The following is a 14,731-nucleotide window of genomic DNA, read 5'->3' as shown; positions in this document are numbered from 1 at the left end:
GCTTTCTCCCCAAGTATCTTCCATCTTGCAGTTCCCACCAGTGAATTCTACAGGCCTTTCAATTCTTGGGTCTCTCTTCTTGCTCTCTTGCCAATCCTTCCTGTGAACAAAGTATCTGAAGAAAGCCCAAGAACAGATTTCATTGGCTCTTGGTTATTAAAGACCCTAAAACAGGTTTCTGCAGGAATTCTAAGTTGAGGAAATTTGGGTATATATCTCATGAAGGCAGGATAGGCCATCTGAAATTATACATGGTGTGCCTCGATGGGGGGGGGGATTTAAGGACTATTTCTTGGTGGGGTAAAAGCTTTAGCAAAGACTGGATTTGCTCACATATGAGGGGATGACATACTGTGGGCAAAGATGCCAGGAAAGCACCCTGATATCTAGATGAGGATGAACACCATCACCTTCCACCTGACCACTTGTCCTGAACTGGAGAAAAATATCTTTCTGGAAGCTGTGTTCCACTGACTGGTGGGCCTTTCTCCTGCAGAGAAGGACCACTTGTTTGTACCCATGCACCCACGTGTGCGTACAGGTTGTGGCCACATGGGTTCCTAAGGCCCTATGATACCTCAGACATAGAAAATCTAGATCCCTTAAGTTTAACTAGAGAAGATGGCTTTACCATAAAGAGAATATGCAAATAAAGTCTACTGGACTCTTTTCTCACCTCCCCAATAAATGACTCATTTAGGTCCAATTTAACACAAAATGACAGCTACAATCTGAAATGAGTCTGCAAAACTGCTTCTTAGCTTAACTGCATCTCTCAGTCCCTTTTAAATGCCATCTAAACTTTATCCCTCAGAAAACAGAAGTAGAGGAACATCCTGAGAATGTGCAAGGAAAACACACACACACACACACACACACACACACACACACACACACACACATATTATCTCTCTCTCAACACTGAACTCTCACAGGCTTAGAGAAAAGGCAGCCTGCTGCACTAAAGACACTGGAATTTGGAAGCATTTAATTCATTCAATGTTCTTCTCAAAAATAACTATGAAAACTCTGCAATCTGAAGGTATTCTGTACTGAAACAGCCTACTGGCTACACATGAGGCTATGGTATATGGTTTGTGTGTAAATGTCCAAAATACAACTTTTCATTTCCTAGACATGCGAGTTAGTCATGATGTGGTCCTTCGTTTGATTAGGGCCCACGATTTTTCAGGAGAATATCTATTTTGTAGGGCGCCCCAATCAAAGTCAGCTTGGATGCCCTTTTCTGGATTACTTCCCCAGAGACTCTGGGCATGAAAATAAATTTGCTGCTGAGCTGGTGACAGCACAGGATCAGCCCTGCATCTCATGTGACTACCCTTCACCTTGTTCTTTTGTTTGCTTTCTAGTTTTCTGAGATGGGATCTTGTTAAGTAGCCCAGGCTGACTTGCAACTCGGAATTCTCCTTCCCTCTACCTCCTACATGCTGGGATTATAGGTATGTACCACCATGCCTTCTTTTTCAAGGTGAGGTATAAGCCCAGAGATAAGCAGCTACAACTACAGGTACATTTTTCAAGCCTGTTAAAGGAGCCATGTACATGCTAATACTATGGATGCAGAGAAGCACCTAGGACATGAATGACAGAATATTAGACTACACCCTCCTACAGTGATCACCTGTGATGCCTCTATTCCTGTAACAATAAATACATAGTGTGTGCCAGACACTGAGGCATTCAATGGGAAAACAACCACAGCAACAACAACAACAACAAGGAAGAGATTATACCTGGACTCTTGAAAATTCACACCCAAGTGTATATCTGTTATATTTGAACATATGTCAATAGATAAATATTAATTATTCATAATATATTGATAATGTACTACACTGTCTTTTAGAAAGAAAATGAAGAAGGGTCTGCAGAAGACTGATCTATGAGAGGATACAGCATGTTCTGAATCACCACAGAAAAAATGAACTTGATCCTTCGGAAGGACAGAAAGCCTCGCATGTCCCAGTGAAGGTGTGGGGTGTCTTGAGATAAACTGGGAGGCTACATCATGCAAGTAATGTGTGGGTTAAAAGGACTCTGCTCTTCGCTCGTGGTTTCAGAGGAGCACTCATTTATGAATTTCCAATAGCGATAAGCCAAGACCCAACGTAGTTCCAGTGCATTTGGCTTGGCTCCAGGCGGAGAACAGAGTGACAGAGAAAGGAGTAAATGCACTGATGCCAGGGAGGGACCACTGCTGACGTCTACTTCATAGACGTGAGGAGCCTTTGACGGGGCCAGTGGCAGGAATGAGGGAGAGGAATGCTGACACTAAAAGGTATTTGTGCCAAATTCAATAGGCACAGCTTACAAGGGAAAAAGAAGAGAGGAGGAAGAAGAGGAAAAGGAGGAGGGGAGAGGGAGAAGGGCATCATAAAAATAAGGTACCACTCTCCAAGTCTCTAGCATGAAAGAGAAATGACACTACATACAGAGACAGGTATCACCAACACTAAGAGTTTTATTTCTGAGTCTCAAATCACAGCCAATTAGGAAGAAAAGATCTATGTTTTAGCTTAATTCCTCCATAAAAGTCCTTGGTTGTGCACTGGTTGTGAACTTGCATCATAAGACCTTTTTCAAGATAAAACTATATATCCATCTCCTTAGAATGAATGATCCTCCTCCTACTTACTGTCAGGCCAGCAAAATCAAGAAGATGGAATGGTTTTTATAAATGGAAATGGGGGGAAAATTCATCTCATCAGTATTTCTCAGAATGATTTAGAAATGGAGGTACTTATAAAGTGAACTGAAAATATTTGCTCGGAAGAGCAAATGAATACAGACAGCACTTAGGAGCTTAAATGATGAAAAGAATTCATGTGGCTTAAAAACGACAAATTGATCCATTTTAAAGCAAAATTATTTACAGTTCACTTATCTGCCAAGACCCAAGGCCACTGCAGTGATTTACATGGACAACAGGAAAAGCTCCAAGTGCTGATGAGGTATGAAGCCAATGTCATTAAAGGTTGCGCAAAACTCAAAGACTCCAATCCAAGCCACAGCACAGGAGGGTCTTTCTGTTTCTTTCTTTTATCATTTATGGATCAGAGTCAAACATTTTCTCTTCCCAAAAGCTAGGAGAAAGGAGTTAGTGGAGAAGAAAAGGGAAGCCTTGATTGGCTATGAAAATGAATTTTGGTTCACATTGAATATTGTGAGGAAATATAACACACAGCAAAGTCTAGTTTCCAGGGGACTCCATGGAGAGAGAGCAGGAGTCACTGTGGGAGGTGAGAGGCAACCAGGCAGCTGCCTTAAATAAACCTGTGCTCTCATCTCCCATTCTCATTGCTGCTCCTTGTAGCTTACAGAAACTTTGATGCTTCTCTATACTGTGCTGGCCTGGCTGGGGGTGTGGAGAGAAGGAAAACAGGGAGAGTGTGAGAGAAGGAGGGCACACAAGCGGATCAGCGGAGGCAGGAGTCACTCAGTGTTAGCTACAAGGCCTTTCTATCTCTCCCTCAAGTGTCCTAATGACTGTTTTAAGATATTTCCTTTAGCATCCTTTGAAGAGAAAAGGGATGAAGGACAGAAGAAGAGAAATCTGTCCTTCTGTAATCTTTTAGCCTGCTATGTTTGCTATAAAGAGATGGAAAAGACCACCTCGCCCCTGTATGAACTTGGTGTGAGTTTTTAAGTGACTGGGAAAGTTTGTCTCGTTAGTAGATGTGGTATACTTTCCGTTATCTAGTGATAACTTCTACAGTGAAATAACTACTGTGATTTCCTATGCTACATAGGACACTGGGGGAACTCGAACAAACTGCATAGCTCAATCACAGCAATTCACTCCATCATGGGTGTCAGCTTTGAAGGAGTATTTAATTTGTATTACTGGGACTAGGAGCCAAATGATATATTTCACATATTTACTTGGTCCTACAGTTCTGCTTAGCAGTGTGTGTGTGTGTGTGTGTGTGTGTGTGTGTGTGTGCGCGCGCATGCGCACGTGCACACACATGGGCACAGGTACTAAGACTTGAAATGAGGGCCTGGGCTGCTGCCCTTTAGCTTTTCTGTTCAAAGTTGGCACTCTACCATTTGAGCCACAGCTCCACTTTCTGATTTTTTGAATAACTGGAGATAGCAAGGCTCACAAATTTTACTGCCGGGGCAGGCTTCAAACCACAATTTTCATATCTCAGCCTCTGAGTAGCTAGGATTACAACTCTGAGCCAACAGTGTGAGGCTATTGCTTTATCAACTTTTGAAAGCATTTGACTTCATTAGACTTTAATCCCCATTAGGTAAAGTCTACATATACCTGACTGCTCTGGGTACTGTTTCTCTCCCTTAGTTCCATCAAAGTACTTTTGGTCTGGTTTCTACTGGATACTTGCTCTAGGTTAGGCACATAGAAGATATTCAGTGTCTATTTGAATGAAATGAATCCATTAAGTATTTCTGATAATATTGACAGTGAATCCTTTTTTGGGGGGGAGAATAGTGTGACAGGCTTATAAGGTACAAGGAGACAGATGCAATGACTATCCAATTTATTATAGAATTTCCAATGGCTCTTGCTACTAATTTGCTGATTAAATGGAGAAATAGAAGGATGGAGGACAAATGGATGAAAGATATATGTATGGATGGGTGACTAAACATTATTATGGATGGATGGATGAAAAGACACAGATGGACAAATGAAGAGAGGGAGAAGGGGAAAAGTTGAAATATGACTTAGGAAAACACAGGTGACTTCAAATTCAGGGTTAGGTGTAAAGTGTAGAGTTTTCAATTTCCATCCACACATAAGATGGGGTGTTTGTGTGTCATTTAAACTGAGAGTCTCAGTTAAGTCAACTTCTAGTCAAGATGATTAAGTTGGGCCATGGCATTAATTTTCCAGAGAGATCTAAAATCTGACAGCAAATATGTCTTATTTCTGTCTTGGCCATTTGGCAGAAAAATCCCTCATGTTATAGAAGTCCAGATATTAAATTAATAAAACTTCATTAAGACACTACCATTGTCCCCAGTGAGTACATAAACCATAAATTCAGCATTTAAACTAAATCTAGTAGGTGAAATTGCTCACTAAGAGTAAAGCTATGGGGACTATCCAAAAGGTGAAACAAGATTAAAAAGGTAAGCCCTACAGTTGTCATAAAAACCCAATGACCTAATTATTTTTTTAAAAAATTAAAAAAAGGTGTAAGAATACAAAAGGAAACCAATCACATTGGGGAACTTTCAAAGAGAAACAACCTCCCCGCCCTGGAAAAAAAAAAAATCAAGACTACATTCAGGCACTGTATTCACAGGGCTATTGGGAAATCTATATGAGTCACACCCAGGCACCATCAGATGCCTTTAATTATGCAGCATGCAGAACTGACCCACTGCCATGACCTGAGTAGCTCATTGGTTCCAGAATATCCAGTTTCCCTACAGATTCCCTGCTACCCTCAGACATCTCATAATCATCAGTCTCTCTGGCAGGACATCATCCAAATGCAAACTGGGGAAGAGAAAAGCTTTCAACCCACCTGTACATAACTGCCCTGATCACAGAGGCTGCCAGTGGCGGCCTTTGGCCGACAGCCCCCAAACTGTGTGCGGCACCTGTGCAAGTGCCAGCCATGCCCTGCAAACCATCACCCCCATCCTGGCTCAGGAACCTGGTGAGGACAAGCCCCACACTGGGCGTGGTGAGTGGGGGCAGGTGTTCTTATGGAGCCCCAGAAACAAACCACCCTCTTAGCTTGTGGTAATTAAGAGTCAACAGCCTGTGGGCAAAGCAGTTAGGAGTGGTCTCTGGTCTCTCTCTCTCTCTCCCTCTCTCCCTAAGAATACAATCAGAGTAATTGGCTTGCTACTTACTAATGACACGGCTTCTACTAAAAAAAAAAAATCAACTGTCAGAGGGAATTCTTGTAACTGGCTTGGTGCACCCAGGCTCTGCACTTGTTTGGTACCTTTTTATTTTACCAGGTCATTTCCAAAACAGGCTGGAGAAGATGGCATGCAAGTGGATTGCAGAAATCCCTTGGTATGGTAAATTTACCTGATGCCATGCTTCCAGTGCACAACTTGCTCTGTCTTCCTAGAATTTCCCTGTCAAGACTCGGTGCCCCTTGAGGTGTGTAAAATAAGTCCTTGTGTCAATAATACAGCATGGCTAGGGATGGGGGAGGAAAAGGGATGGAGTGCCCTAACTCAAGCTCTTCCACACACACTTCTATTTTTCTGAAGGCTGAAGGGGTTTCTATGACCCAGGGGATGAGGAGACACACATGCGCACATGTGTCCACTTTGGGATTCCAATGTGGACACCAACCGGCACTTTCCTGCCTGGACATTAACTCAAGCTGACAAGGAAAGCAGCCCTGAAGTCAGTGTCCCTGTCACCATGGTGCTGTGCCATGGTGATCACACCAGTTACTGCAGGCTTTCCTCTTTGGAGAGAACTTAGAAGTGAAGCTTTGAATGCAAGAAGCTCCACTACTGCCCACTCCCTCCCTTCCCCTCAGCTCCTTAAACTTCTGCCTCTGCTGCCATGCTTGTAGATAAGTCTGTGTGTGTGTGTGGGGGGGGGGTTCTGTGACAGCGCCCTAAGCTGCAAAGTTTTTAAGGTCTTCCTTTTCTAGGTGGCACCACACTGTGATCTTTCCCTCCCCTAGACCATCTAAGTCACACGGAGCCCCTTTTCTTTGTCCTAATACCAACGAATTGGGAAGCCTTTTCTGCCCACATCAATTTCACAGGCATCGCAGTTCCAGATTCTGAGTTGTTCTTTTTTTTTTTTAAGTAGCATTTTAATCTGCTCTTAGTGCCCTGAGAGCCAGAGCTCATACCACCAAACAAAACACTATACCCTTTAAGCTATTAGCCAACACGTCAACTCGGTAATGTATCTTCAGGGAAACCAGATTAGAAAGGACAGCAGCACATTGATTTTTTTTTTTTTTAAAGAATCCCATACCTGCAGCATAATGCTGCTAAACCCAGCAAAACAACAAAGAACATTCCCACAGCAAGAAAATGTCTTATTCTCAGTGCTGGACAGTGAGCACTGCTCTTCCTTAGCGGGCATCCGTAACAGGGCAATGGCCACTGTTTCCAAAATCCACAGGCTTTTGATTTGGTAAATAATTTAACATCCAACACATAAGAAATCTCAGGAAGAGAATGAGTAGCCATGCGAACCGCTGTGAACACCAGTTGAGAGCTAGGCTAGCTACTCCGGGAAGCAGGTGGAGCCTTTTTTGTTTTTTCTTCTCCCCCCCCCCCAAAGAAACAATAGCATTTGTATCAAGTTAAAACAGCTAAGAAACTCATTCACCTGAAGGAGAGTTGTGATATATTTGCATAGAGAAGACATTCAACATGCATTCTTTATCCTAGTTCCTGAAACCTACCCCCAAATCCCTACACAGTTAAAAGACAAGCCCCAATACCATCTAGACCAAACAGATTCCCCAGAACTTAATAAAATGAGCCCCAGCTCCTGTTCCCCCACCCTCCACCACTCAATCACATTTAGCGAAGTGGAACCTTTTAGCGAACCCTCCCACCACCACCAGCGACCCCCACCCACAAACAACCATCAAGTAAGTGACAAGTCCTTACCGACTTTGGGCTCTTCTTAGGAACTGGTAGCCCTGGAGAGAGAGAAAAAAATGCAAACAAGGAGAGAGGGGGGAGGGAAGGAGGGAGGGGGGGAGAAATCATTAGCATATAAATGTTACCTTTTTCTTAAAGAACAATCCCCAGGTGTTTCATGGCCACCTAGGCATCTGCAGAGTTCTGTCAGATTTCTCCCCAGCATCGGAGTTACCGGGGCTGTTCATATCGAATCAAAGCAGAGGGAGGAGGAGAGCGAGAGGCAGAAGATCTATCTGCATTAGCTATGCTGACTTGTACTGCAGCAGCCTGGAGGCTGGGAAAAAGAAATTCACAGACCTCAGCGGCCTGGGAAATTGAACACTTGGACAGAATCTCAAATGCTCTTCTGGATTAAGAGAGACTTAACTTACAATTAAGTCTAGGATATTTCCTTTCCTCGCGATCCACTTGTCAATTGAAGTGGACCAATCAGGACAGAGGAAGGAGTGCATGGTTAAAATTAAAATGTTTTCCTTTTCTGTCTTTATTCTCTCTCTCTCTCTCTTTTCCTTTCAGAAGAGAAAATGCCTTCTTTACTTGGATGAGCTCAACACCAAAACAAAGACAGATGCTCTTTTGCCAGGAAGGACAGATGAACTAGTAACAGGAGTCCAAGGAGACCAAGTTGATCTAAGATTCCCCTCCAGATCACAGCACCTCAACAGATCGATGCCTGTCAGTCATAGGCGACCTCATACTCAGCTCACTGAAAAGGGCTAGGGCTCAGACTAGACTCTCTGGAGAAAGCATGTTGTGTAGGAATGAAAAGACAATCTTTCACAGAGCTGAGAAACAAGATAATGAGGGAGAAAAGAGAAAGGCAAAGGAAGCAATGATGGTCACTGAACCTGGCTGGCTGTCCACAGTGAGGGGGTGGAGCTGAATGAGGGCCCAGGGAACTCCTCACTTCTAGGAAAGCAAGCGGCAACCAGGGGCCGTTTTATGAGGGAATCTTTCATGGGAGTGGGGAGGGGTGGGAAAGGGAGGTGAGAAAGGAAAATAAAGCACAGAGGGGTGTTTCAAAAGTAATTTGTTTTCTATGAGCTGCTCTTTTATTATTATTATTATTGTTGTTGTTGTTATTTCGGTTTGAACAGGGGTTAGACTACAAGATGCAGATTCCATCTGTACAGGGTGCCAAAGAGACAGACACTTGAGATGCGATACTTCTGCACTAGAAACTTCAACCTGCTTTTGCAAGTGATTCTGATAGAACATGATTTCAACTCTTTGGGAAGTGACTTGTCAAACCGCGAGCCCTGCTAAGTCAGCGCAAATAATCCCAGGCACTGGAGGTGGGGGAGGAAGGAGGAAGCCACCCAGAAGAGCAATGCTAATGTGCCTGCTGCAAGTGAGGCATGACAAGACTGCCTGATCCCTAAGAGGCATTGGGGCACTTGATGACAAGGCTCCTCACATTACCAAAGGAGGTTGCCTCAGTCTGCCAGAGTGGCTCTCAGACTTCAGAATGCATAAGGAATCATCAGAATCTTGTTAAAAATGCAGAGTCTCAGGTTCCATCCTCAGAGCTCCAGGAAGCTGCAGCATTAAATAAATGTTCCTGTGGACCTAGGTGGAAGGGGTCTCCTGAGGACTGTATTCAAGGGACTGTGATAGAGTAGAAAGAATATTTCCCTTTCAAGTCAGGCAAACCCAGACGATCTTCAGCATGCCACTTTGGAGCCCTCTGTGCTTCAGTTTCTGATGAAATGAAAAGAAGAAGGCTTACTTCATAAGATTGGAAACATAATAAAATAAAAGCCTCCGACCTGGCCCAATTCCAATGTCCACCTCTGTCACCATCCTTGGTTGAATGACATCATTCAGAAATGAAGGAGGTAGGGTTATCTGGCTCTAGTGAGGGAAATTCCATTTTCTAAGGACATTAGCATATAAAGACATAAAGACTTAGAAAGCTTTACTTATAGGTAAGAAGGGACTGGACAATTTTAATGTCTTCAGCCTTAAAAATAATTCTTAGGTACTTTTATTCCTTCATTCCTTAAGGAATTGACGCTGAGTTATGCAAGTGTGGGTCACTGTATATACTTCAACTTATACATTGTTATGTGGTTTAATTCAGATGATCCCACTTGGAATAAGCAAGATTTCACTGTTACTTTTTACTATTACTTTTTCACTTTTACTGATCCTAAGAACTTGACTTTCCAGAATCCCAGTGATCTCCAAAAATTCATAAAGAATCTCCAGTTAGCTAAGTGGAATCAGGGGAAATTGTTTCAATCCATATTCTGCAATTATATAAGATTCCCCTCTGGCCAGTCTTAAATTCCTGTCCGTTGAGATGAACATAAAGGGCACTTTTCATTCTCTATCACAAACACTTGCACACTCTTGTGAAGGAAGAAGGCGGTCACAAGGATGTTCACCTCAGCACTGTGGGAAGAAAGGAAAGCTGGACACTACTATAAGTTCTAAATAAACTATGGAGTAGCCAAGCTACAAAGCACTCTGCAGAGGTTAATAGCAATGAGCACACTCTACAGGTAACAACATGGATAGCCTCCAAAACATAATGCTGAGTGGGAACAGCATGCCATAGAAGGGAAGTTACTGCAGAAGACAGGTGTTAGACACACTCAAACACACACCCAGCTTTTGCCTTCCATGAACATCCTCCCAAGACTGATAACAGATACTTTAGTCTTATTTAGAATTCTTCTGCAAGAACACCACACTGACATCTCACTAAAGCAGAAAATACAGATTTAAAAATAAAAATTAATTAATTAATGGCCCTCGGACTATCTATTATACAAATCCAGTCTGAAAGATACAGGACAATTTGTTTCCTCAGGAAGTGGTCCATGGAACATTCAAGAAGTCTCAAGTAACAGAGCTATACTCTACCAACAGTAAGAATTTTTTCTTTTAATTCAAGGCGACATTGGTTCCTCTTTCCTCGTGAGTTGCTGAAAACCATCATTTTTAAAAGCCACACCTTTTACAGGAGCCGAAAGTAGGTTATGACCACAAATTAATATTTAAATAGTCAAAATCAAGAGCATCCACTTGACTGCTTTAAAAAAAAAGAAATCAAAGATTTGTTTTAGGCCCATATGGTCATTAAATCTTAAAATCTAATAAATATGAATGCTGGAACAAACCTCCTTAATACAATTTATAATTTAGCTTAGCTAAAATTATTCAGAGGATTGAAAACAGCTGGGAGACCTATGGAAAACACCCAAAGGGTCTATGGTTGGCAGAATTCTCCCAGACCTAGACATGCATGGCTCAGCTCCTGTCTGGGTAGAGGTAACTGCAAGTTATCTTTCTGGACGGGCACAGGAAGCATCACTATCCCATACTTCCTACCATATCCCAAGCTTTTCTTAGATGAATGCTGACTTGGTGCACCCTGCAGGAGCAGGAGGTTTATGGTCTATAAATCATGTCACATAGTCCATGTGAAGCATCTGGGCAGAAATGGCACCTCTGAAGGGTCTCATTTGGTCCATTCTGGGTAAAAAAGGGGCAGAAGACAACTTTCACAGATGGCACCTATCTGCTTTTAGCACCCAGATAGCAACAAATGCTACTTCTAAGGGATCCCAGGAAACTTTCACAGTGTGATCTACACAGGTGAGAAAAGCTAGAGAATTGAATTTCCAAAGCACCCTAAGCACAAGGTGTTCCTTGGAGAAAACAAATGGCAAATTCTCTACTGAAGATGAGACTTGGCCAATGAACACAAGGAGGAAGGAGTTTTCCCTTTTAATACCAAGGCAATAAACTTTGCTCCTGGAGATGTTGTCTTCTAACTAAATAGCAGAAGGTTACTGCTGGTGGAGTTTTATAATTTTACAATGGATGAGGGTAAATAATTTAGATGAAAAAAGTAAAATCATAAAACACATACATTTACTAACAGACTAGAAGATCATACACTGAAACATCTATTTTCTTTGGCTCATGGGATCTTAGGTAGCTTCATTAGCTATTTTAGCAGGTAATGCAACAAGAAAAGCCTTATTTATAAACGTGAATGTGTGCACGCATGCACACATACACATATCCATATAAATAGCACAATACACAAAGTAAAACAAAGCCAGGTGCAGTAATCCTAGCTATTCAGGAGGCTGAAATCTGAGGATAGTGATTCAAAGCCAGCTCAGGAAAGTCTGAGACTCTTACCTCCAATTAACCACCACCCTAAGTGGAGTTGTAGCCTCAAGTAGCAAAAAAGCTCAGGGACAGCACCTAGGCCCCAAGTTCAAGCCCAATTACAAAAAAAAAAGAAGAAAAGGAAAAAGAAAAGAAATAAAAAAGGTAAAACAAACGCAGCACATTTCAGAATCTTTTTTTTTTTTTGGTCCAGTCATGGGGCCTGAACTCTGGGCCTGGGCACTGTCCCTCAGCTCTTCAGCTCAAGGCTAGTGCTCTACCACTTGAGCCACAGCACCACTTCTGGCTTTTTTCTTTTTGTTTATGTGGTGCTGAGAAATCGAACCCAGGGCCTGAGGCATGCAAGGCAAGCGCTCTACCACTGAGCCACCTTCCCAGCCCCCATTTCAGAATCTTTACTGTACTCTTAAATCTCCAGAGCTGTCACAGACCACTGCATTTGCCACCAGTTGCTTCTTTTCCACTCAAATGAGTCTACACACAGACCAAAATCATCTTTCTCCCACCTGCCACTTCCAAATGATGGGGGATTATAGATCTGCCCTTCCACACCCTGATGACACCCCGTTTTTCTAAGTACCATTCCGAGAAACATTACAGGGGAACAGGGTAGAAATAGGAGCTCAGCTAAGCACCAGGGCAGATAAGCAGAAGCCCAGCGCTGTCATTTCAGCCTGAGTCTCTGGAACAGAGGAGGGCTGCTCTGGACCTAATGTGACCCAGGCTTAAAGGAAGTGGGAATGCCAACTAACCTCACTACCTGAAGGGATCTGAACAAGGGGCTTGGAAAGTGTGTTTCTGAAAGTCATCCTGACATGCAAAGTGGATCTACAAATGGTAAAAACCTACTGTGTCACTCATTTGCATTTTTTTCATGGTGGTTTCTATTCCCTATTCCATTAGGTTTCTAAATTTGAGCATTTTAATGGAAACATTTTTGGTTTCCTTCAAGCAGTCTCACAAAGGCTGGGTCACTAATCCAAGTGTCATTGGACACATGGGGTTCTTTGTGGAGTTTTAAAAAAGCAACATGTACTAAAACAGTACTGGAGCTGAATCAGGTAACACAGCGTGCCAAGAGCAGGAACTGTGTGTATAATGGCAGAGGGGGAGGGAGCGTCAGTCCACAGAGCAGTCTGGCAAAGGAGAGCACTGTGAGATCTTGGGAGGTGTTAGGTTCCCAGACCAAAGAGGCTCAGTAGACCCCACAGCACCTTTTCACCTCAGCTCCTATGAATCACTACAACATGTTGTTCTAAGCTGCATTATCCAAAATGCGGGGCCCTACAACCACAGCTACCTTCAACTCAGTAAACTCATTAGGAGGAGTCAGTACTGAGGGGAAAAAAACCAGAATCCCTGCAAAGACTGATATGGAAATATCTTAAACACGGCATTATTTTATAGATTAAAAACTGTAAAAAAAAATCTGAGCTGGCAAGAACAGAGGATAAAGCAAATAGACTTTTTTATGTCAGTAAGATGAAAACTCATGAATCCATTAAAAATGAAGACTAGTGATTGGAGACAGTGATAATAATATATGACATAAAAGACAAGGTAAATGCCATACATAGAAAGCATAATGCAAGGGACGGGAAGCATGGATCAAGTGGTAGAGTTCCTGCCTAGCACGTTTGAGATCCTAAATTCAATCCCCTATCTCGGCAACAAAAAGAGAAGAGGACAAAGATGAGGCTGAGGAAGAGGAGGAAGAAGAGGAGGAGAAGAAAGAGTAGAAGAAGGAGGAAGGAAGAGGAGGAGGAGGAAGAAGAAGAGGATGATGACAACGACGAGGATGACAACAACAACCATGATGATGACTTAATTCACTGTTAAAAAGTAGACAGGCCACCAGGTACGGGAGTTCATGCCTGTAACCCTAGCTACTCAGGAGGCTGAGTTGAGAAGAATGTGGTCTGTAGCCCTGGTCAAGGAAGAGTGTGAGACTCTATTATAATCACCAAAAGAGCCAAAAGTGGAGCTCAGAGCTCAGGCTCTGAGGTCAAGCCACAGGATGGGTACACACACACACACACACACACACACGTACACACACACACACACACACACACACACTATGCCTACTCAGGAATCTCAGATCTGGGGATCACAGTTTGAAGCTAGCTGAGGCAGAAAAATACTTGAGAGTCCAATTAAGTACTAAAAAGCCAAACATGAAGCTGTATGTTGCTCAAATGGTAGAGTGCCAGCCTTGACTGAAAGAAAAAGCTAAGGAATATCACCCAGGCACTGGGTTCAAGCCTCAGTACCAACACAAATGAAGTAGACATGCAGACAGTCATATGCATATACCAAATACCCCAGAATATATACTTAATGTTGTTTCTACACATTAGGATTAATGGGGAATTCATATTCATGTTTTCAGAGTTTTTAAAATTGTCTCAAGTTTAAATATAATGTAGCTATAATCATAAACGGCTACACTGAAACAATGGCATGTACTTAACAGCCTAGTGCAATGCTAGATTTAGCTCTCTCAATTCATTCCTACTCAAGTGTCTCTGGCACTAAATTATTGGGTGATGGCCTTGATTTAAAATGGAATAAAAAGCTGTTTGAGGCTCTCTCAAGCAAAGCTGCACAGAAGCACAAAATTTTACATATTAATTTCAGGGAAATTAACTGGTGAAAACTACACCAGTAGCCCTGAGCTGCCACCCTATTGAGCTTTCAGTTTCCAGCTTAACTCAGTCTTCTCCAGACACATGGTTGTATGTTGGAAGCAATTCCTAAGGTGAGACTCATTCCAGCTAAGGAATGCATATTCCAGCGAAGGGAGGCATATATTAAATATATTAAATACTATAAGATATTGTGTCTACACACAGAAGGGTCAATGAGAAGGATCTTTCCTGGGAACCACTGGAAAGGTCCAACTAAAAAATAATTAGCAGAGAAACTGTAGAACATT

The 14,731-nt window shown here is 42.5% G+C and overlaps 1 protein-coding gene across 5 annotated transcripts in view; it reads right to left on the bottom strand.

Moving 5' to 3' along the window:
* Magi1 (membrane associated guanylate kinase, WW and PDZ domain containing 1) overlaps window positions 1-14,731 on the bottom strand; it is a 549,538-nt gene that overhangs the window by 34,640 nt on the left and 500,167 nt on the right. For all 5 annotated transcript variants that reach the window (XM_013010552.1, XM_013010554.1, XM_013010553.1 and 2 more), the window contains one exon: window positions 7,606-7,637. In XM_013010552.1, coding sequence (XP_012866006.1) covers window positions 7,606-7,637 — 32 coding nt within the window. The remainder of the gene's footprint in view (window positions 1-7,605; window positions 7,638-14,731) is intronic.

Source organism: Dipodomys ordii, unplaced genomic scaffold (genome assembly GCF_000151885.1).
Source record: "Dipodomys ordii isolate 6190 unplaced genomic scaffold, Dord_2.0 Scaffold12, whole genome shotgun sequence".
Classification (NCBI taxonomy): Eukaryota; Metazoa; Chordata; class Mammalia; order Rodentia; family Heteromyidae; genus Dipodomys; species Dipodomys ordii.
This window is presented reverse-complemented; position numbering and strand designations above follow the sequence as displayed.